Below are 21,412 nucleotides of genomic sequence, written 5' to 3'. Positions count from 1 at the left end.
CCCAGTTCACACCATCTCTGTGGAGTTGGGCTGGCTACTCCTGTTACTGAGGAGACAGGAAAACGTTGCAGAAGATAGCCGTTGTGTATGAACATTCGTGGAAACCGTGCCTCCTGTTGTATCATCTCTATGGTACTCCTAGACGGCCCGGAGTAAACAGCCGTGTTATTATGGTGAAGTGTCTTAGTTTCTGAAGACAGTGTGAAGGCCTGTTTGTGGATGCTGTGACTACACAAACGCTTTCCTGCCAGAGTCAGCTGTCAAGTCTTGCCCAGTCTGTCCTCCCAAAATGACTGTTGTCATGTGATGCAGTAACCCCGCCCACTGCCTCATTGACTGGTGTGAGTAAAGGAGAGAGAGGGAGACTGTGATTGGACAGCAGGATGTGTCACTCAGTGGCTGACTGCTCTAGACTGTCTGTAGGCTGTGTACACGTTAAACCCCCTCGTGTTCTAACCCAGGTAGATAAAGGCCGCGTGAGACAACCAGGAACCAGACTCAATGGTTCCTGTTTACAAACCCATGACTGATATGGGAAAACTCCAGTTCAGGACTGCTGGCCTTCACAAGCTGTCAGTCAGCATGGAAAACTGGAATTCCTTGTCCTGGAATGTCAGGAATTTGTCGATGTTGTTGCCCCCTGGCTTCTGTTTTTCTTTCTTTTCTTTTTTTTTTGTTTTTTTTGTTTTTTTGTTCAGTGCATTTTGGGTCTGCGAATCGGGATGCTACACAGACCTTTTTTACTGGAGCCTAATCCCTCCGTTAGTAAAGCCAGTCAGTCTGATATCCAGTGTGTCGCTGGCACTGAGTCAGTAGAATGGCTTTTCTGCACAGTTCTGTGTTTACAGAGACTTTATGTGTTTGCGTTGCATCGTGTTTCGTTTGTTCACCGCCGTCTCTCGGGACAACGACACGCGGCCCGGGCACCAGCCGCTGTTTTCACCGAAACAGATGCTTCACATGTGACTGAGACAGGGTGGAGAGAGAGAGAGGGAGACAGGGACAGAGAGAGAGAGAGAGAGAGAGACAGAGAGGGACAGAGAGAGAGAGAGAGGGACAGAGAGAGACAGACAGAGACAGACAGAGAGAGGTTGTATCAGGTAGTGCGGCTGAGGGATTCTAATCTGATGAGGGGGAGTAGGCGTGTGAGGTAGGCTGGTTCGGGGTGTGGCGTGTTGGGCTTCGGCGCATTGAGCTGGGTCGCTGTTGCTTTGCGGAGCACACAGCTGAGTGTGCGTGTATGTGTGTGTGTAACGTGTGTGTGTGTGTGCGCTCCTCTCCAGCCTGAGTCCAGAGCACAGAGCATTGACACGGTGAGTGGACTGGAGGTTTTAAAGGCACTGTGGAAAACCCATCTGTGGTCCGAAGTTTGGCACACGGCGCTGGCTGTGTAGCATGCTTCTTTCCCAGGTGGAGTGGAGGGCTTTTAGTTTTGCAGGTGTGCAGTAGGTGTGGTGTTCTGTCCGGTGTGCAGTAGGTGTGTTGTTCTGTCTGGTAGAGCTGGTGAAATTGTGAAAGCTGTTAAGGTTCTCTCTCTCTCTCTCTCTCTTTCTCTCTCTCTCTCTCTCTCCCTCTCACGGCCGAGCACAAACCCTGGGAAGAGAAAATGTTGAAGTTTCAGCTGGTTGATTTATTTTACGTTGACTTGGTTCCTGTCACTTTCTCTCAGACATTCTCTTCAGCGCTGTATTTGACTCTGTCTGCCTGCCTCTGTGTTTGTGCGTGCGTACATGTGTGTATGGTGTGTGTGTGTGTGTGACTGGATATACACACACATGTGATCATGCGATAGGCCTAATTAGATTTGCATCAATTCAGTCTCACTTAGATTTGCCCCGTGAAGACCCGTTCTCACTGAATGTTTCCTTTGTGAGCTTGTTTATGTTAGACACTGAGTCATAGTGATTCAAAACAAAAAAAAGAAAAAGGAAAAAAAATCCCTAATCTGTCGTAAATGCGGTATCCTGCTCGTGGATTGGGATTATGGCTGTACTGAGAATAGGCAACACAGGGACAGACAGACAGCCTGAGAGAGACAGAGACAGACAGAGAGAGATAGACAGACAGAGAGAGATAGACAGACAGACAGAGAGAGAGAGAAAGGTGCAGGTTAGGTAATGGGAGATTTCATGTTCAGACTTTTAGAGTTTTATCAGTTTATCGGTCTGTTAGGCAAACCGTGCTTTTATGCCTGTATTTTCATTTTCTGTTTAACACAGCACTCGCAGACACACGGACACACATAACAACACAGTCAACAGTGAGGTTGGCGCGTTCTAGCCCAGATACTTCAGTTCTTTAATCTGAATGGGCTCTAGTTGTCAGTTCTCAGAAACTTCTAAACTCACAGGGACTCTGCATGTTTATCATCTATATCCTTCCAGTGAATAAGTGTTCTGTTAATGGAGAGAGAGAGATAGAGAGAGACAGACAGAGAGAGAGAGGGACAGACAGGGAGACAGACGGAGAGAGAGACAATGTTTGTCAGCGTCGGTAGAGAGCGCGTCTAAACGGGGGTGATCTGTGTGGCCTGTCCTTGCATGGGGCTGGTAATGCTTTTGGTGTGGTGAGGTAATGAACATTTTATGAGGACTATATTTAGAAGGCAGGTTTCCCACTCATTCATTTAGCCCTATCAGGCAATTCAGAGAGAATCGCTGATATGCCATTGACAGTCTCTCTCTCTCTCTGTGTGTGTGTGTGTGTGTGTTTGTGTGTGTGCGTGCGTGTGTTTGTGTGTGTACGTGTGTGTGTTTGTGTGTGTGTGTGTGTGTGTGTTTGTGTGTGTGTGTGCGCGCGCGCACAGATGGTTGTCGGAGTGACTTCTATTTTCTGTGGGGGAGTTTTATGTGGCAGAGGTTTAGAGTGTGTGTGTATAGATGGTTGAAAGTATGTGTGTGTTGGTCTGTGTTTGTGTTTATAAGACTTTTTGCCCTCTGGGTTTTATGTGTGAGTGTTTTATAAGGCAGAGGTTTAGGGTGTGGGTGCATGTATGAGAGTGTGTGTGTGTCTGTGTCTGTACAGATGGGTAACTGGATGTTTGACAGGGCAGGTTTAGTGTCTGAGTGTGTGATAAAATGTGTGTGTGTGACTGGGTGTTTGATTGGCAGGGGTTGTCAGAGAGAATCAGTGTGGTGTGTGTGGGTGTGTTTGTGGAAGAGTGTGTGTTCCTGTTTGTGGTTTTGGCTGAGTGTGTAGGGTAGTGGATTATGTTTAGCCTCATGCCTGCCACAGTCAGGAATCAATATTCATGCTTATAGGATACACAGACCTTATGTTATCTTTCTCTGTCTGTCTGTCTGTCTGTCTGTTATGCAGGAGTGTCCCAGAGACGACGTTTGACTTGCACGGAGACATTCACAGTGGGACGGCCCTCCCCACCAGCAAGGTGCAAAAAACTGTGTGTGTGTGTGTGTGTGTGTGTGAGAGAGAGGGGAGGATCCGACATATAACTGTCGGTGCGCGTGTGTTTGAGTGACTGTGTGTGATGTGTCTTACAGTGGTCAGAGATGAGATGTGCATTGTTGACTGATGACGTGTAAGTTCTGATGTGTGTGTGTGTGAGTGAGTCATGCATCTGACTGTGCATGTATGTGAGAGAGAGATGAGATGTGTGTGTTATGTGTTGTCCTCCTGTAAGTACGTGTGTGTGTGTGTGTAAAATATTTTTGCCGTTGTGTGTCCTGGGGTTGCAGAGTTCAGGGAAGTTGGATATGGAGCGGTCTGGGAATGGCGGTGAGAGGGGAATGGTGAAGCCCATGATCCGTGGAGAACACCATGAATTCATCAGGCACGACAGCAGGTGAGTCCTGTCACCATCTCACCCTGGAGCAGACAGGCAGACGGATCAGAGGGCGAGCCAGGGTTCTTGCAGACCGGCCCTGTGTCATTTAGGCGATTTTAGTCAGCGCTGGAGAACAGTCCACTGTGAAACCCGACCCCCAAGGCTTCTCCGCAAAAGACACGAGAAACCCAAAACCTGATAATACACCTGGACTGAGTCCTCTCCTTAATAATTCAGAGGTTCTGGTCCCGCCCACACACACACACACACACACACACACACGCACACACACACCCTCCCAGAGGCTCAGAGCTGATCTGGGTCTGCTTGGCCATGCTGTATCGTCGGCGGGGTCCTCTGCCGCTGGAGCGCTGGGTTTCTGTGGACAGTGGAGTGAACGAACCTTTTCTCTCCTGGTTCTCTGACAGTCACCTCTGTCTTCACAGGTCTCAGGATGGCCCGGAACTTACGCTGCCTGCCAGCATCGAGTTCAGAGAGAACTGTGAGTACTGTCCCTCCATAAAACACGCACACACACACATATACACGCTCACACACGCACACACACACACACTCACACTCACACACACATATACACGTATGCACACACACTCACACACACATACATACACACACACACACACACACACACACACACACACATACTCACACACACACACACACATACACACACACATACACATACACACACACACACACACACACACACATACACATACACATGCACACGCACACATATACACACACTCACACTCACACACACACACACACACACAGACACACACACTCACTTTAACCAGCACCTGTCGAACAGGGTCAGCTGTGTTTCACATTCGGCCTTATACATCATTTCATTGTTTCATCGCTGAAATGGCTGTCAAGATGCTATTTATTTTAAAGGTTTTATTTTTTGCGTGCTTAAATTTCTTTGAATCAATCGTTGTGTGTTTGGGTGTGTTTGATGTTTAGATTGTGGTGTTTGAACTGTTGTACTCAGACGGGTCATCTCGGTTTGACTCAGTTTAAGCCTGTGGACTTTTTTCGGTTAAAGACTGAGAGGCCTGTCGGTTTTTTAGTGCACAGTCAGGACAGTGGGCGTCAGATCAATACACGGAAACTATCGACGCAGACCGCCAGCGCTCATGCTCTGTTTTCCTCGCCCTTGTGCCCGGTCATTTGAGGCGTCCGATTGGCCGGTTTTCTCCGTCGCGCTAATAGTTTGATATGATACGGCAGTTTAATTTCGGAAGCTGTCAACACAAGGTGGCGTCAGTGAGAGTTGCTGTGACGACAAAGGCCAAAGGCGACCTGAGCGAGCAGATAAATGATATATTTGCTCAGATTACGTAATGTTTTTCCCTGGGAACTTTTCTCAGATGCTCTGCTCCTCCCGCGTGTGGGCGGGGCCCTCCGTCGCCCCGGGGCCGGCTGGAGCTGTTTTTATTGGGCCTGCAGTTCAGACGTGCGTAGTTTGTGGTGGCCCGGAGTGTCTCGGCTTTTTTGAGTGCTCCGTGTTTGGCCTGAGACAGGCTGCTTCCATCTCCCACAGCGATCCATTGGCCAGGCAGAGAAAACAATGTTATCTCAATACCCATCTCCTCTTCTCTGACTGCTCCGTCAACCCTGGAGTCGTGTTTTCCCTCTGATTCTGGGCTTCCCTGCTCTTCTCTGACTGCTCCGTGAACCCAGGAGTCGTGTTTTCCCTCTGACTCTGGGCTTCCCTGCTCCTGTTCTGGAGATCCACAGCTCCCCGCCCTGTTATTTTAGCCTAGTGTTTGTTTGGTTTTACTGTTTGTTTGTTTATTTGTTTTTTATTTAGCCAGTTGTCAAGGCGTTGGTGTTAGAATTGTTTTTACCCCAAGAACACTCAGTTAGCGTTCAGTTCTTCAAAGTCTTATTTATTTATTTATTTATTTATTTATTTATTTATCAGTTTATTTTATTTGGCTTAAAGGTGTCATGGTCGACAATAAACATCAGTCATCGTGTCAAGGTTAGTTAGTCCAAACCTCGGTCAAACAAATACTTTGAGTGTTTGAATGACTGGGCCCTGTCCGAATTCACCTCAGGGTTTCCTTTGCTTGTAATGTTACTCTCTTAAGTATCGGGATGAACAGCGGTTTTAATGTCGACACTGGAAGGCATTTGTGTGGTGCTGTCCTGTTAGACTTTCTCTTTAACGTTAGGAAGACAGAACATAGGGACAGGTAGCACTGAGATACCAGCTTATTCTAATTTTTCACTTCAAGTCCAAAGCCTTTTTTTTGACCCAGGTCTGGTCCGTAAGCTACTGTGTTGTTATTTATTTTTTTTATATTGTGTTGATTTTCTCTCTTCTCTTATTCCTCCTTTTTTTTTTCTTCCCCCTCCGTTTCTCTCCTCTGTATCTAGCGGAGGATGCCTTCCTATCAGCAATCATCAACTACACCAACAGTTCCACGGTTCACTTCAAACTGTCGCCCACCTACGTGCTGTACATGGCCTGTCGCTTCGCCATGTCCGCGCAGTACCGGCCTGACATCAGCCCCTCAGAGCGCACGCACAAACTCATCGCCATCGTCAACAAGATGGTGAGCATGATGGAGGGAGTAATCCAGGTGAGTTTTCTACTCTGGCCCCTTTCTCTTTTCTCTTCTCTCTCTCTGTCTGTCTCTCTCTCTCTCTCTCTCTCTCTCTCTCTCTGTGTCTCTCTCTCTCTCTCTGTCTCTCTCTCTCTCTCTCTGTCTCTCTCTTCTCTCTCTCTCTCTCTCTCTCTCTCGCTTTCTCTCTCTCTCTCTCTCTCTGTCTCTCTCTCTCTCTCTCTCTCTCTCTCTCTCTCTCTCTGTCTCTCTCTCTCTCTCTCTCTCTCTCTGTCTCTCTTTTTTTCCGGATATACAGTGAAACCTTATGGCATTGCCAGATTCAGTGCCCTGTCATTTCTCCACACTCGCAGTCCCTGGAGAAATTTCTAGAGTGAAGTGTCTCCACATCAGAGTGTGTTTGTTTTTCCCTACCAGCTGCCCCCCCCCCCCCCCCCACCCCAAAAAAAGTCCAGACTCACATGATTTTTAGACCCAGTTGGCCTCTTCATTTATTTATTTGTTTGTTTGTTTTATTTTGGGGAGGGAATTAGCGTTGGGTCCTCTGTTCACACCCCCCTGTCGTCCCTCACTACCCTGCTGGTAGTTCAACCTGTCAGACCCCAGACTCATCACACGCTCTAGTGACTCCACAAACTCCAGTAGTGCTCTAGTGTTTAATGTTCACCAGCCACTGCACCTAGTCAGGTCATTTCCATGACAGACATGTTAGTGTGTCTGAGCGCTCTGTGTGTGTGTGTGTGTGTGTGTGTGTGTGTGTGTGTGAGTGTGTGAGTTTTACCTGTCCTGTGTAATCCCTCCTCAGTTTGTTTATCAGTTAGTTTCTCAATTTGTTTATTTAATTAATTTAATGTAGAGCCCGGCGCACTCCAAATGCCCCAAAATTCCGCTTGCTTCAGCCTTTGGTCATGTTTCAATGCCCTCTGAGTGATGAATAGAATACAGATGTCTTCTGTCTGTTTTCTTATGTCTTTCTTTCACCCCAGCACTTTACCAGTCTTCTGGGTGGCCCGGCCAGCTGCACTTATCGTTTCAAAAAAAAAAAAAAAGAAAATATAAGTGACTTAGCTAACTGAGCAGACAAAACAAATACAGTCAGTATTAATGGATCTCCTCCTCTCTGCTGCAAGGATTGATTTGCAATCCATTATTTCACCGTCCGTCAGATTCCAGTTACATTTATTAAGTTAACTTTCAGACCTGGCTGGCTTTGCCTCATCTCTCACGTGTACACACACACACACACACGTACACTCTCCACGCATTCACACACACGCACTCACACGCACGCACTCACTCACACACACGCACTCACACGCACACCCACACTCACACACTCACACGCACGCACTCACACACACGCACTCACACGCACACCCACACACACACACACACACACAAACTCCAGATATGAGGCATGCATGCTCCACAAAGCCTTGTAGCATAGGGTAAAATTCCATGTGCTACAGACACACTATCTCACCAAAATCGTAAAGTCGTTAAATCTGTTTAAAGTTTAGATTTTAATCTCAGATGACTTATAAAATCCAAATTTGAAGTCTCATGTCAAAGCTGTAATCCCCGGACCTAAAATGATAACATTTGGGCCTCGCCAACGTCTGTGAAGGAGAGTTTTAGGATTCTGACATCTGCAAGTTGTTCTTCACTGTAAGACTTTATATACATATGTATTAAACACATGGATCTATCATTAAAAACAGCCCTTTGGTGGAAAATATCTTAGACTGCCAACAGCCACACTTAAACTCTACAAAAATAACTTGCCCATAATGGAAATTTAGGGCTGTCTCTTCTGACCCACGAACCCCCCGACTGACTGATGGTGCAGGTGTGTGTGTGTTTGTGTGTATGCCTGTCGACATGCTGATGAGATGTGTTTTCATGTTTGTGGCTGTTGTTGACAGTCTCTCTCTCTGTCCTGTCGGTTGTCTGCTCCCCCCTCCTCTTCCCACCCCCCCCCAACCCCCCTTCAACTCTCTCTGCAGGATATTGCTGAAGGTGATCAGGTAGGACAACGCACTGCCAGGGAGCTCTCTCTCTCTCTTTCTCTCTCTCTCTCTCTCTCTCTCTCTCCTCTCTCATCTCCTCAGTCAGCTTTGCTCAGTCTTCCATGCTTTCTGGTTTTTTTTTTCCCTTCCTGTAACAGAAACCAAACTACCCAGCCAACCTGCCAATAATCCCTCTCCAACAGCTGGATTTTCCCACCAAAAACAAAAACAAAAAAACAAAAAACAAAGAAACCCCTCCCCCCCCCATAACCCTCATTCAGCTCGACCTGGACCATGCCGTACTAAAACAAAACCAACCAGCGCTGACTGTGGCAGCATTTTAATTCTGGCACTTCCATGTGATCTCTGCTTACTGCACTTCAGTGTGGATGACAGACAAACCCCCGCGTTCTTTGGCTTATGTTTGTTTATTTTGTTTATTTGTTTGTTTGTTTTTTTATTGATTTATTTATTTATTTTTGTATGTCTGTGGTTAACGTTGTTGTCTTTGTTTTGGATGCGTTCTATGGCTGATGAAAACGGGGAAGGGCGGGGCCGGGAGGGGGCGGGGCTATCGTCGTCACGGGGATAGACATGTGCGGGCATACACACGGTTCCTGCGTTCCCTGTGTATCCCTCTTCGTGTATGGGAATATTAACTCACATGCAACCAGACCCTGGCCTCCAAAAACCAGAACCGACGTCCTCATTCCAAGCCTGAATCTAACAGGTCCAGAGTATCTGAGGCCCCTGCGAGATGACAGAGCCGTCTTGTAGCATCGTATGCCTCTGTGCCACTGTCACTGGAAACAAACCGTGGCCTGTGCAGACCCGGCTGCTAGTCTGTGACCCAGACATTGGTTTACACATCACAGAATCCTCTCACCAAAGCCACGGGCTGGTGAGATATTGGCCCCGAAGCCGCAGTGAATCTCTCCCAGCTAGCAGCCTGTTCTGCACAGAGCTGGACTCTTCCCCTAGTCTGAGTGAACATGGAAGTCTTGGCTCTTCTGAGTTTATGAGCAGTGGGGGGGGGGTCAGTGTCTGGTTGTAAGGGGCTTAGGGGAGGGAGGGGGGCACAAGTCTATCCCGGGAGTTGCTGCTCTTTCTCATGGCTGTGAGAACCCTTTCGTTCCTGGTTCTGGTCCAATGTCCCCCCGTCTCACCCGCGGTTTTGGCGTCCTCGTCTGTTACAGAAACAGAAGAACATCGCCGGCGCCCTTGCCTTTTGGATGGCCAACGCCTCGGAGCTGCTGAACTTTTTCAAACAAGACAAAGACCTGAGTCGCATCACACTGGACGCACAGGACATCCTCGCACACCTGGTCCAGAAGGCCTTCAAGTGAGTACTGACCGCCCCACACACACACGCACGCACGCGCACGCACGTACACACACACACACACACACACACACACGCACACAGAGAGAGTCCAACTGACAGCCCCACACACACACACACACACACACACAGCCCAACATACAGGTACACACACACACAGTCCAACTTACAGGTACACTCACACACACACACACACAGTCCAACACACACACACACACACAGTCCAACGTACAGGTACACCACACACACACACACACGCACGCACACACACACAGCCCAACATACAGGTAGACACACACACACACAAACACATACCACATACGAATAGACACAATAAGGGCCAAAGCAGGTGAGAAAAAGCATGGTAAGAAAGTGCGCGCACACACACACACACACCCACACAAACACGCACGCACACACACACACACAGAGAGATGGAGGGAAGGAGTCAGACACAGAAGCCCTGTTAGAACAAGGGTCAGTGTTGTATGACTCGGCTGTCTGGGCTATGTGTGTCAGAGCACCGTGTGTTTGCCTGTGAATGATGGCAGTGATGGGACAGTGTGTAGGATCAGTAGACCAGCAGAGTTCAATTGCTGCACGTCTGCCAAGACACGAGAGATTATTTTCATATGAGGCTTTTCAGAAGCAGAAAGACATAGGCCATCTTTCATTTTCTGCATGAGAATCACTTGTTCATTCTCGAAAACAGTGATCCTTTGTTAAAAAGGAGCTGGTTACAAGAAACAACAACGAGAAAAAAGAGCAATTGACAGGATCTTACATAAGTTAATTGTCGTGTTTGGTCGTGTTTCATTTTGTTTGGTCATGCAAAAGCTCCTACTTGCTAGTTTTTTGTTTTTTTTTTGTCCTCATTTGCACTGTGTTTGTGGAGCCGTAGTCAGTCAGGGGGAAGTTCTGGGTGTGTGGAATGTCTCGGGACCGGCTTGTATTGGCTGAGCTCTCAGGCAGACGTGAAAAAGTGCAGTGTTACGCCAGAGAGGAGAGAGACAGAGAGAGCGAGAGCTCCCTCAGTGCAAACATGGCGGTTTGATGGCCATCTGCCGCCTTTTGAGAAGCCTCTGTAGAGCCCAGCTGAAATAACTCGTCCTCTCCTCTTGGCTGGGTGGGTTTTACGAGTTGGGCAGGACCTGTGTTTAGCATGGGATTCCATGGGAACTTCCCTCTGAGTTCTGGCTTCACTCTGAATATGAGGGTGGGGTTGGGGGGGGGGGGGTTATGGGGTGAGTTGGGGGGGGGGATTTGTCTGCTCACCTGGTTGTCACGGAGATCTCGGAGTAACGTTTCTCTAACATCCCCCCCCCCCCATCTTCCGCAGGTACCTGGTCCACTGTCTGCAGTCAGACCTGAACAACTACATGCCCGCTTTTCTGGACGACCCAGATGAACACAACCCCCAGAGACCCAAAATAGGTAAGGAGAACGCTCATGTGCATTGACAGAACCCTGAACCCCAAAACTCGCACGGCCAACATAGGACACCCTCCAGACAGGGTCTCTGGACCGAAACGACTGCCCAGACTCATCAGTCAATGTTTATTTCTTTAATGGCCTTTACCTGATGATCTCATGTGGCAGGGTGGTAGACGGTCCCTCTTGTCCTGCTCACTGCTGATTCAACACTGACCTCTCACACTTGACTTTAATGCTGGGATTCTCCACGTGGCCTTGTATTCTTTAAGTGTTTACTGTGAATAAGACAAGTGTTCTTCTCCCTCGACCTGTCCGTTCTGCAGAGGACGTGTTGCACACGCTGACGGGGGCCATGTCTCTGCTGCGCCGTTGCCGTGTCAACGCCGCCCTCACCATCCAGCTCTTCTCCCAGCTCTTCCACTTCATCAACATGTGGCTGTTTAACAAGCTGGTGACGGAGGCAGACTCAGGGCTCTGCTCACATTACTGGGGTGCCATCCTACGGCAGCAGCTCAGCCACATCGAGGCCTGGGCGGAGAAACAGGGACTGGAACTGGCCGCGGACTGCCACCTCAGCCGCATCGTACAGGTGCCAAAAGCACACACACACACACACACCACACGCACGCGCACACACACACACACACACACACACACACACACGCTCTCTCTGTGTTCTGTGTGCTCTTTTGGTTTGAGTTTATGATTGGATCGGTGCTTTTGATTTAAATGTCAGGATCTCTGTGAGTTAGAAACATGTCTCCCAGTCCAGCTCCACATATCCCACAGGGGGGCACGTTTTAGGACAGAGTTAGGTCCGCTCTAACACACAGATCCCACAGCGGGGCACGTTTTAGGACAGAGTTAGGTCCGCTCTAACACACAGATCCCACAGCGGGGCATGTTTTAGGACAGAGTTAGGTCCGCTCTAACACACACATCCCACAGCGGGGCATGTTTTAGGACAGAGTTAGGTCCGCTCTAACACACAGATCCCACAGTGGGGCACGTTTTAGGACAGAGTTAGGTCTGCTCTAACACACATCCCACAGTGGGGCACGTTTTAGGACAGAGTTAGGTCCGCTCTAACACACATATCCCACAGGGGGGCACGTTTTAGGACAGAGTTAGGTCCGCTCTAACACACAGATCCCACAGCGGGGCATGTTTTAGGACAGAGTTAGGTCCACTCTAACACACATATCCCACAGGGGGGCACGTTTTAGGACAGAGTTAGGTCCGCTCTAACACACAGATCCCACAGCGGGGCATGTTTTAGGACAGAGTTAGGTCCACTCTAACACACAGATCCCACAGCGGGGCACGTTTTAGGACAGAGTTAGGTCCGCTCTAACACACATATCCCACAGTGGGGCACGTTTTAGGACAGAGTTAGGTCCGCTCTAACACACATATCCCACAGTGGGGCACGTTTTAGGACAGAGTTAGGTCCGCTCTAACACACATATCCCACAGTGGGGCACGTTTTAGGACAGAGTTAGGTCCACTCTAACACACATATCCCACAGTGGGGCACGTTTTAGGACAGAGTTAGGTCCACTCTAACACACATATCCCACAGTGGGGCACGTTTTAGGACAGAGTTAGGTCCAGTCTAACACACAATCAGATGTCATTCATACTGCTGATTGTTTCATTGAAGGACATTGACCTGAATGTCAAATTCCCAATATTTTGAACAGTTTAAGTGTTTTTTCTCTGTATAGGGTTGAGGTACTCATTACAAAAAAAAAAAAGAGTTTTGTAACTTTTGTCTCACATGAGGGTGTGTGTTTGTGTGTGTGTGCGCGTGTGTGTGCGCGTGTGTGTGCGCGTGTGTGTGCGCGTGTGTGTGCGCGTGTGTGTGCGCGTGTGTGTGTGCGTGTGTGTGTGAAGAGTAGAGATTCGTTTATGACTGTCTGAGATTGTTTGTGGTGTAGTGTTCCCAAGCTGAGAGTGACAGTAAAGTTTTTTTTTGGTTTTTGTCTTTTTCTCTCTCTCTTTTAGGCAACGACTCTCCTCACCATGGACAAGTACTCCATGCAGGATGTCCAGAACATTAACAACACCTGCTTCAAACTCAACTCCCTGCAGCTAAATGCACTACTGACCAATTACCACTGTGCTCCAGACGAGCCTTATATTCCCACCGTGAGTACCTCTGGTCTTTACCCAGCCTCTCACCTTATCCCTCTGAACCAGTCTCCCCAGCCCCCTAATGGTTGTGTGTGTGTGTGTGTGTGTGTGTGTGTGTGTGTGTGTGTGTGTGTGTGTGTGTGTGTGTGTGTGCGTGTGTGCGTGCGTGTGTGTGCGTGCGTGTGTGCGTGTGTGTGCGTGTGTGTGTGTGTGTGTGTGTGTGAGAGAGAGAGAGAGAGAGAGAGAGAGAGATGAGAGTGGTGCTTGAGAAGAACATCTCCTGGGTTCTGTCTTCAGATGAGAGAAAGAGTGAGAGAGTACAGATGTACAGATGTTGTCTGTGTCTCTGTGTGTGTGTGTGTGTGTGTCTCTGTGTGTGTGTGTGTGTGTGTGTGTGTGTCTGTGTGTGTCTGTGTGTGTGTGTGTGTGTGTGTGTGTGTGTGTGTGTCTGTGTGTGTGTGTGTGTCTCTGTGTGTGTGTGTGTGTGTCTCTGTGTGTGTGAGTGTGTGTGTGTGTCCTCCTTCCACTGCCTTTCCTGTTCAGGTTTTACTAATGTTCTCTCAATGCTGCTTTCTCTCCCAATTTGACCTTAAACCCAGTCCGCTCACCGTGTGATATTGTTTAACCAGGAGTTTTCCATTCAGAGGGGAAAACACACAAAGCACACACACACACACACACATACACATGCACGCACACGCACACACACATACACATACACACACACATGCACACACACACACACACACAGACACACACAGTGAGGTCTGATTATGTCCTCCACTCTGTTCAGGAGCTGATAGATCAGGTGGTTGCCGTGGCGGAGAACACGGCAGACGAGTTGGCGCGGAGTGACGGGAGGGAGGTGCAGCTGGAGGAGGACCCAGACCTGCAGCTGCCTTTCCTGCTCCCCGAGGACGGCTACTCCTGCGACGTGGTGCGAAACATTCCCAATGGATTTCAGGAGTTTCTGGAGCCACTCTGTCAGAGAGGTGTGTGACATTAAGGCTGGAATAACCTGCTCAGCACCACAGCAGTCTCAGGGTTTGAATGAACAGCCACTAGTCTGGTGTTTGCTGCGTTTCGATCGGCACAAAGGGTTCGCGTGTGTTTATTTAAAGTGACGTTGATGTGGAGGAATGCAGTAAGGTAAGGTCAAATTGATTAGCCTGTTTGCTCCTGCGTTGAACAATGTTTGATTTTGAAAGAAGGAGAGAGTGTGTGTGTGAGAGAGAGAGAGAGAGAGAGAGAGGAAACAGGACTATCAGTGTTTTACGGAGTGCTGTACTTGTGCCGTTTGTCTTCCAGGATTTTGTCGACTGACCCCTCACCCCCGCTCGCCCGGCACTTGGACGGTTTACTTTGAAGGAGCTGACTGCAACAGCCACTTCACTGTCGACCCCACCGACATGGTATGTAAACAAAACAAAGCAAAACAGTCGGCGCTGTACGTAACCGGGCGTCGAAACCTCGGGCTTTTCATTTCATTCGTCTCTGCGCTGCTGTTTTCCTCTGAGAAGCAAAATGTTTGGACCTGAACTTTTTTTTTTTCTCCTTTTTCTATTGTAAATTTTCTCCTTGTTGTTACACTTTTGATGCGGCATATTGTCTTTGTTTTCTACACAAGACTGCGGACAGAGAAATCGCATTTTACGTCAGTATCGTAAAACGGGGGTTAGGGAGCATTTTAAGAACAACATCACACGTGTGTTTGTGTGTGTGTGTGTGTGTGTGTGTGTGTGTGTGTGTGTGTGTGTGTGTGTGTGTGTGTGTGTATGTGTGTGTGCTTCACACCGGTCCAACGCCAACACTCGTGGATTTTTTACCGTCGACACCAGATACGCTGGAGAGGGCAATTAGCAAGCTGAGTTCTCCCAGACGTCGGGAAATGATAGCCTTCTCCTCACCCCAATCACACAAAGAGTCCAAAATTGCGCAGCTGCCCCTGTAATTGCTGTTTTTTCCCCCCCGGCTCTGGTTTTTCATGAGTTGTGCCGTTCCGGGCGTCAGCTCCACGGCACGGCTGAACCAGATTGGGAGCCGTTTCAGATCGGTGGAGCGCCACAGAACCTCTGATTAATGTGCCTTGGTCTCATGCCAGACTGGCCCACCCCTGTACTCGCTCGCTCACTCACTCTCTGTCTCTCTCTCTCTGTCTCTCTCTCTCCCCCTCGCTCTTTCTTTTTCATTCAGTCACTCACTCTACCTCTCTCACTCTCTTTTTCTCTTTCCTCTGTCTCTGTCTCTCTCTCTGTCTCTCTTTCTCTCTCTCTCTCTCTGTCTGTCATTCAATCACTCACTCTACCTCTCTCACTCGTTTTCTCTTTCCTCTGTCTCTCTCTCTCTCATCTCTCCTGCTATCTCTGTCTTACTCACTTACTCATTCTCTCTCTTCTCCCTCTCCCTCTCCCTCCCCCTATCTCCCTCTCTCTCTCTCTCTCTCTCTCTCTCTCTCTCCCCCTCTCTCTCCCCCTCTCCCTCTCCCTCTCCCTCTCTCTCTCTCTCTCTCTCTCTCTCTCTCTCTCTCCCCCTCTCTCTCTCTCGTGACTCCAGCACTGTAGATCATGATGCTGTTTGTATCAAAACCTCTCTAGTCCCGAGAAACAACCCAAAATTGATGCTCGATTGGTTCTCAAGAGGTCGTGGAAACATACTTGTCTAAATATAGAGACCTGTTGAGTGCTACTGGAGAAGCCGAAGCTCTGAGATGTCAGTGGTAAAGGAATGAAGGTAGTAAAACTCTAACTGCTCAGGCTGTCACCTGGGCATGAAGAGAATGTTCACGTCCAATTAACTCAGATGTGTGTTCTTTGGTTTTTTCCTCCTTTTGTTTTTAAAACTCCGTGACTCTACGGCTCAGGAGTTGGCTACGTGCCCAAAAAAGTCCCCTCCCACCCCGTGTGGGTGACTCTATTCCACAGGCATGCTGAGTGACTCCTTCTCTTCCAAATAGCTCCATCACAGATACCAATGTCTTCCATGTAACCCCATCACAGAACCCCCCCCCCCGCGAGCTCAACAATGCCGACAAACAGCATAGCATCGCCCTGCAGCCCATAGCCGTGCTTAGAGCGGTGCACATTCACGTGAACTGCCTGTCTGTGGGACGTCTTTCTCTCTCTGTCTCTCTCTCTCTCTCTCTCTCTCTCTCTCTCTCTGTCTCTCTCTCTCTGTCTGTCTCTCTCTCTCTCTCGCTCTTCCCCTCTCCCTCTCCCTCTCCCTCTCTCTCTCTCTCTCTCTCTCTCTCCCTTCCTCTCTCTCCCTTCCTCTCTCTCTCTCTCTCTCTCCCTCTCCCTCTTTCTCTCTCTCTCCCTATCTATCTCTCTCTCTCTCTCTCTCGCTCCCTCTCCCACTCCCTCTCCCTCTCCCTCTTTCTCTCTCTCTCCCTATCTCTCTCTCTCTCTCCCTCTCCCTCTCCCTCTCCCTCTCCCTCTCCCTCTCCCTCTCCCTCTCCCTCTCTCTCTCTCCCTCTCCCTCTCCCTCTCCCTCTCCCTCTCTCTCTCTCTCTCCCTTCCTCTCTCTCTCTCTCTCTCTCTCTCCCTCTCCCTCTCCCTCTTTCTCTCTCTCTCCCTATCTCTCTCTCTCTCTCTCTCTCTCTCTCTCTCTCTCCCTCTCCCTCTCCCTCTCCCTCTCCCTCTCTCTCTCTCCCTCTCTCTCTCTCTCTCTCTCTCTCTCTCTCTCTCTCTCTCTCGGCTGGTTGAGGTCCTGACGCACTCTGGAGCCGGCGCATGTGGCTTTCATTCTTGACTTGTCTCCAGCGCCCTCTCGGTTTTTTCTCCCTGCGGTCGGCCCCAGCTCTGAGAACCAGCCAGCCCCCGCAGCCTTCCCTCCCATTCCCTCCCCACGGCACTCATTCTGCAGCAGGCACCGCCACGGGACGCAGCTCTCTGGAGCTCTCAGACTGGAGCTACAGCAGCCCGAGGATCGCAAGCTCGCAAACGCCCTGTCTCAGGACTTCAGTAACTCAGCTGTTCTTTCTCTCTCTCTCTCTCTCTCTGTCTGTCTCTACACCTCTCTCTCTATCTTTCTCTAGCCAATGCGGAAAGAGCCGGAAGTAGTGACGGTGACGCTGAAGAAGCACAATGGCATGGGCCTCAGCATTGTGGCCGCCAAGGTAAGACTCACCTGTGCTTCTTATTTCTTTAGTTATTTATTTCATTTGTGACGCGGGGGGGGGGGAGGGTGGGTTTGTAAGAGTTGCCGTCCTCGGCCGGGCGCGGGCCAGGTTAAAGACCGATGAGAGATGAAGAGCGATTTGAGGGAGACTGGGAAACAGGGCTGGTACGGCCCAGGCGGTTAGTTGGACTGGTGCTGGATGATGTCGTCTCTGTGACGTGGGAGGTGATTGTCGCAGGAGTTCTGCTTCTGGAGTCGCCTTGACCCAGGGTCTTCCTGAAAAAGTCGTATGTGTTTGACGGCCATGCGTGAGAAGAGGCTTTGACAGGAGTCAAAGGATGTGTGGTCTGGATGAGTCTGGGTTGTGTGAGTAGCGTAAGTTGTATGAATAGAATTAGTTCGATGAGTAGAATAAGTTGTATAACTAGTATAAGTCTGGGTTGCTTTAAACTTGGCGGGGACCTGTTTTGGTGTGTGTGTGTGTGTGTGTTAGTGCTGAGTTTTGTGGGTTTGTGTAGGTGTGGCACAGAACACAAGCTCCTCCCACAGTGTGTGTTTTTCTGGCAGACGTTCTTATTGGTTGTTTTTCTGGCAGACGCTCTTATTGGTTCTCTGAATGCCCCCCTCTCCCCCAGAGTCATTGAGACCCTCTGAAAATGAGGATGTGTAAACACTCCAACGGTAATTCAGCTCTGAGCCATAAGCAAATCCTGCCCTCTGTTCTTCTATTTTTTTTTTTCTTTTTTTTTTTTTTGTTCAGTCGACATTGTCTGTTTCCTTGTCGGAGATCGGCCTAGCGAAGAGTTTTTCCTCCACTGACTGTGAAGGGGAAATGCTCTGGCGTTGCCCTTTGCCTGCTCTAAAACTCAGTTTGAAGCTTTGAGGACTTCCTTCCTTCTTTCTTTCTTTCTTTCTTTCTTTCTTTCTTTCCCAGATGTGTCCAGTGGGTTGGTCTAGAGAGCACAGTGAGGGTAGAACTGCACCCTCAGAAAACAAGTCAGAGAACAAGTTTTGCCCTTTTGCAGTAAAAGTAGTTTTTTTTCCGGGGGGGGGGGGATTATTTGTTTGTTCATGTTTATTTATCATTAGCGTACAGTTCTGTTGATCACATGCTGATTGCGTAGCAGTGCAGTAGTAATGGTATGTTCAGCTAAAGACCACAGAAGTCCTGTGATTGTGCTCTCTGTTAGTCTCTCTCACCCTCTCTCTCACTCTCTCTACCTGTGTGTGTGCGTGCGTGTGTGCGTGTGTGTGTTAAGTCTAATCCACGCTGCAGGTAGTAATTGGGCAGCAGCTGTGTTTGAGGCTGCAGCGTATAAAAACTGTTTTGAGTGCTGGGCTGATGGGCTCGCCTTTGAGAGAAGTTGTTAGAAAGGAGCTGGCGGAGTTTGCTGGTTCTACGAGAACCACTAATCCACTCCTACCTCCAACCTGTCTTTATAACCATGATTTTCTGTGTGTGTGTGTGTTCGCTTACTCTTAGACAGAGAGGGCGCGAGAACAAGGGGGCAGAGGAGAACAGTGAGAGAGAGAGAGAGAGAGAGAGAGAGTGGGAGGGAAGGAGTGAAAAAAGGGAGGAGAGGAAAAGAGAGAGAGAGAGAGAGAACTGGGAGGAGGCGGACTAAAGAAGAGGTGGACCCAGAGAGAGAGAGAGAGAGGAGAGTAATCATTGGTTTGGCCAGAGCGGTGTGCGCACACACACACACAGACAGATCTGAGACCAGTAGGGAAAGTTTCTCTAAACTGTACGTGAGTGGAGAAGGGGACGAGTGTGGCTGAGTTGCTTATGTAAGAGTGAGGATATAGTTTCTCCAGCCCTGGCCACTCTCAGCTGCCTTATGGAGCTCCAGTAATGTAGCGCCCCGCCACGGCTCAGCCCACAGCTCAGCATCTCTACTGCTCTGATTGGTTCTCCTCAGCTGGTCTCTGTAGCAGACTGTTTCTGGTTTTGACTGTCTCAGGTCGAACTACAAAGCACCACCATGTGGATCTCGGTTGTCGGGAGGAAGGACCAGTCGGTAAGGGTGTGAGTGTGTGTGTGTGTGTGTGAGTGAGAGAGAGAGAGAAGTGGTGACAGATGTTGGTGTGTGTGTGTGTGTGTGTGTGTGTGTGTGTGTGTGTGATTTTTAGGGTGTTGTATGGGACAAATGTGACAGCTTAGGCCACTCTCTGTTGCCTCATTCATTCAAAGCCTGACTGAAGTTCACTTCACACTCTGTCTTTTCAGCTCACGGTTTTACTTCTCCACTGTGCAGATGTGTGTAGTCTTACGGTTTTTCTCCTCTTAAAAATAGTTTTTGAATGGTTTTCTTTGGCTATATTTGTTATTTTTTATCTTTTTTAAAAACAGTTTTGGAATGGTTGTCTTTGGCTATATTTGTGTGAAATCGGAGCTCGGAGGGAACACGTGGGTTGTTTGTGTCGACAGTTCGTGGGTTGGTGGGCATTTATCACCGTGTGTGTGTGTGTGTGAGAATTCCCAGAGGTAACACACTGTTGATACTCACACATCCTCACTGCACTGGTAGTGTGGCCGCCTCTTAGTCTCTGTGGTAATATATTAGCAGAATTATCTCCTCACCCTCAGTGGAGACTAGATTCAGTTCATAGAGCTGCTTTTTAACTGCTGGTGTAAGTAGGGATGTGTGTGTGTGTGTGTGTGGAGAAAACGGGGATATCCTGATGTCTCCCACTGGACTGGGGAATCTGAAGGAATCCTTCCAGTAACACACACTCTGTCTTCCCTCCAGCCGTAGTTTGAGAGCAAAGGGGGAAAAAAAAAGACCAAAGCTAAGCAAGACAGTCATGCTCCTTGACTTTTATCAACCAGCAAATCCCTTAAAAACTGTACAGGAGTTAAGCTCACACAGATGCCTTGCAGCTGTGGGCTTTTGTTTGTTTGTTTACTTTAGAGTGGAGTACAATAGCACCCCCCCCCCCCCCCCAAACCCCTTCCCTCTCTGTGAGGACGTCTGGATGGCCAGTCCCCTGCTGTCGTTTACTGTAGCAACAATGGAAGGATATGCTTTCATGGCGCAGAGCTGGATTTCCTGCATGCTCGGACACTCCGACATCCACTGGATTCCTCACGCCTCCGGCCCTCACAGGGAGCAGCCCCCTGTTTTTCTGTGCAGCGGCCTGCTGTAGGAAGAGAAAGCCCAGAACACCTGAGGTGTTTGCTGGTTTTTTTATCACGGTCGTCGGGTCGACTAAACCGTTTCGTTTCAGCCTAGCTCTGTTTTTTCTCTTCTGAAGGAGAGAGGAGAAGAACGTGATCGGGCGAGTTTTGGAAACCTGAGCATGTCTGAAAGGGTTAACGTTTTTGTTTTGTTTTGTTTTGTTTTGTTACTGTTTGGTCGAAGGTTGAATCTTTTGGCAGCTGTTCCTTCAATGTATGCCAAGAAAAAAGTTCAGCTCATTCTAAAACCTGGAAAAATTTTTGTGCAGAGAGAAAGAGATAGAGTGTGAGAGAGTGAGAAGGAGAGAGAGAGAGAGAGAGAGCAATGGAAAAGCCACGTGAAGAAGACAGCAGTTCTCCACTCTGCTGAAAGCCACACATGCTCCCAGCCCGACTAAACAGTTTGAGAAGACAGGCAGCTTTGTTTTGGTCTCTCTCTCTCTCCCTCTCTCTCTCTCTCTCTCTCTCTCTCTAACCAAGCAACTAGTGTGCTCACACACACACACATACACATCCTGCATGTCATTAACAGCCCTGCCACACGTCAACATTGGAGGCCTCACTGGTCTGAAGAAAGGCGCTGGCTGATCGGCGCTCATTACCCAAAATCCTCTTCACACGGGTGATGACATTTTCCTGCCGGCTCTGGCTGAGCGCAGAATCATCAGCGGCCTTCTGTCTGTCGTCACTGAACGACGTATCCTGCGCTGACACGCGGCTGTGGATGTCTTTGCGGAACATCACAGAACATTCTAAATGAAGATAAACACAGATTTAATGCAGAGCCGTGATTAGACAAAAGCTAATACAGGT

General features: G+C 48.9%; 1 protein-coding gene across 8 annotated transcripts in view; it reads left to right on the top strand.

Annotated features, from left to right (window-relative positions):
* afdna (afadin, adherens junction formation factor a) overlaps window positions 1-21,412 on the top strand; it is a 99,612-nt gene that overhangs the window by 52,020 nt on the left and 26,180 nt on the right. For 4 of the 8 annotated variants that reach the window (XM_030771341.1, XM_030771346.1, XM_030771343.1 and 1 more), the window contains exons 11-22: window positions 3,319-3,388; window positions 3,696-3,802; window positions 4,231-4,286; window positions 6,197-6,402; window positions 8,391-8,411; window positions 9,590-9,735; window positions 11,075-11,169; window positions 11,493-11,758; window positions 13,177-13,320; window positions 14,099-14,297; window positions 14,614-14,717; window positions 17,339-17,419. In XM_030771341.1, the coding sequence (XP_030627201.1) occupies window positions 3,319-3,388; window positions 3,696-3,802; window positions 4,231-4,286; window positions 6,197-6,402; window positions 8,391-8,411; window positions 9,590-9,735; window positions 11,075-11,169; window positions 11,493-11,758; window positions 13,177-13,320; window positions 14,099-14,297; window positions 14,614-14,717; window positions 17,339-17,419 (1,495 nt within the window). The remainder of the gene's footprint in view (window positions 1-3,318; window positions 3,389-3,695; window positions 3,803-4,230; window positions 4,287-6,196; window positions 6,403-8,390; window positions 8,412-9,589; window positions 9,736-11,074; window positions 11,170-11,492; window positions 11,759-13,176; window positions 13,321-14,098; window positions 14,298-14,613; window positions 14,718-17,338; window positions 17,420-21,412) is intronic. The other 4 variants (XM_030771347.1, XM_030771345.1, XM_030771342.1 and 1 more) reach the window with 1 other exon arrangement.

Source organism: Chanos chanos, chromosome 4 (genome assembly GCF_902362185.1).
Source record: "Chanos chanos chromosome 4, fChaCha1.1, whole genome shotgun sequence".
In the NCBI taxonomy this organism is placed as follows: Eukaryota; Metazoa; Chordata; class Actinopteri; order Gonorynchiformes; family Chanidae; genus Chanos; species Chanos chanos.
The sequence above is the reverse complement of the archived record's forward strand: the minus strand, read 5'-3'. Positions and strand labels throughout refer to the sequence as shown.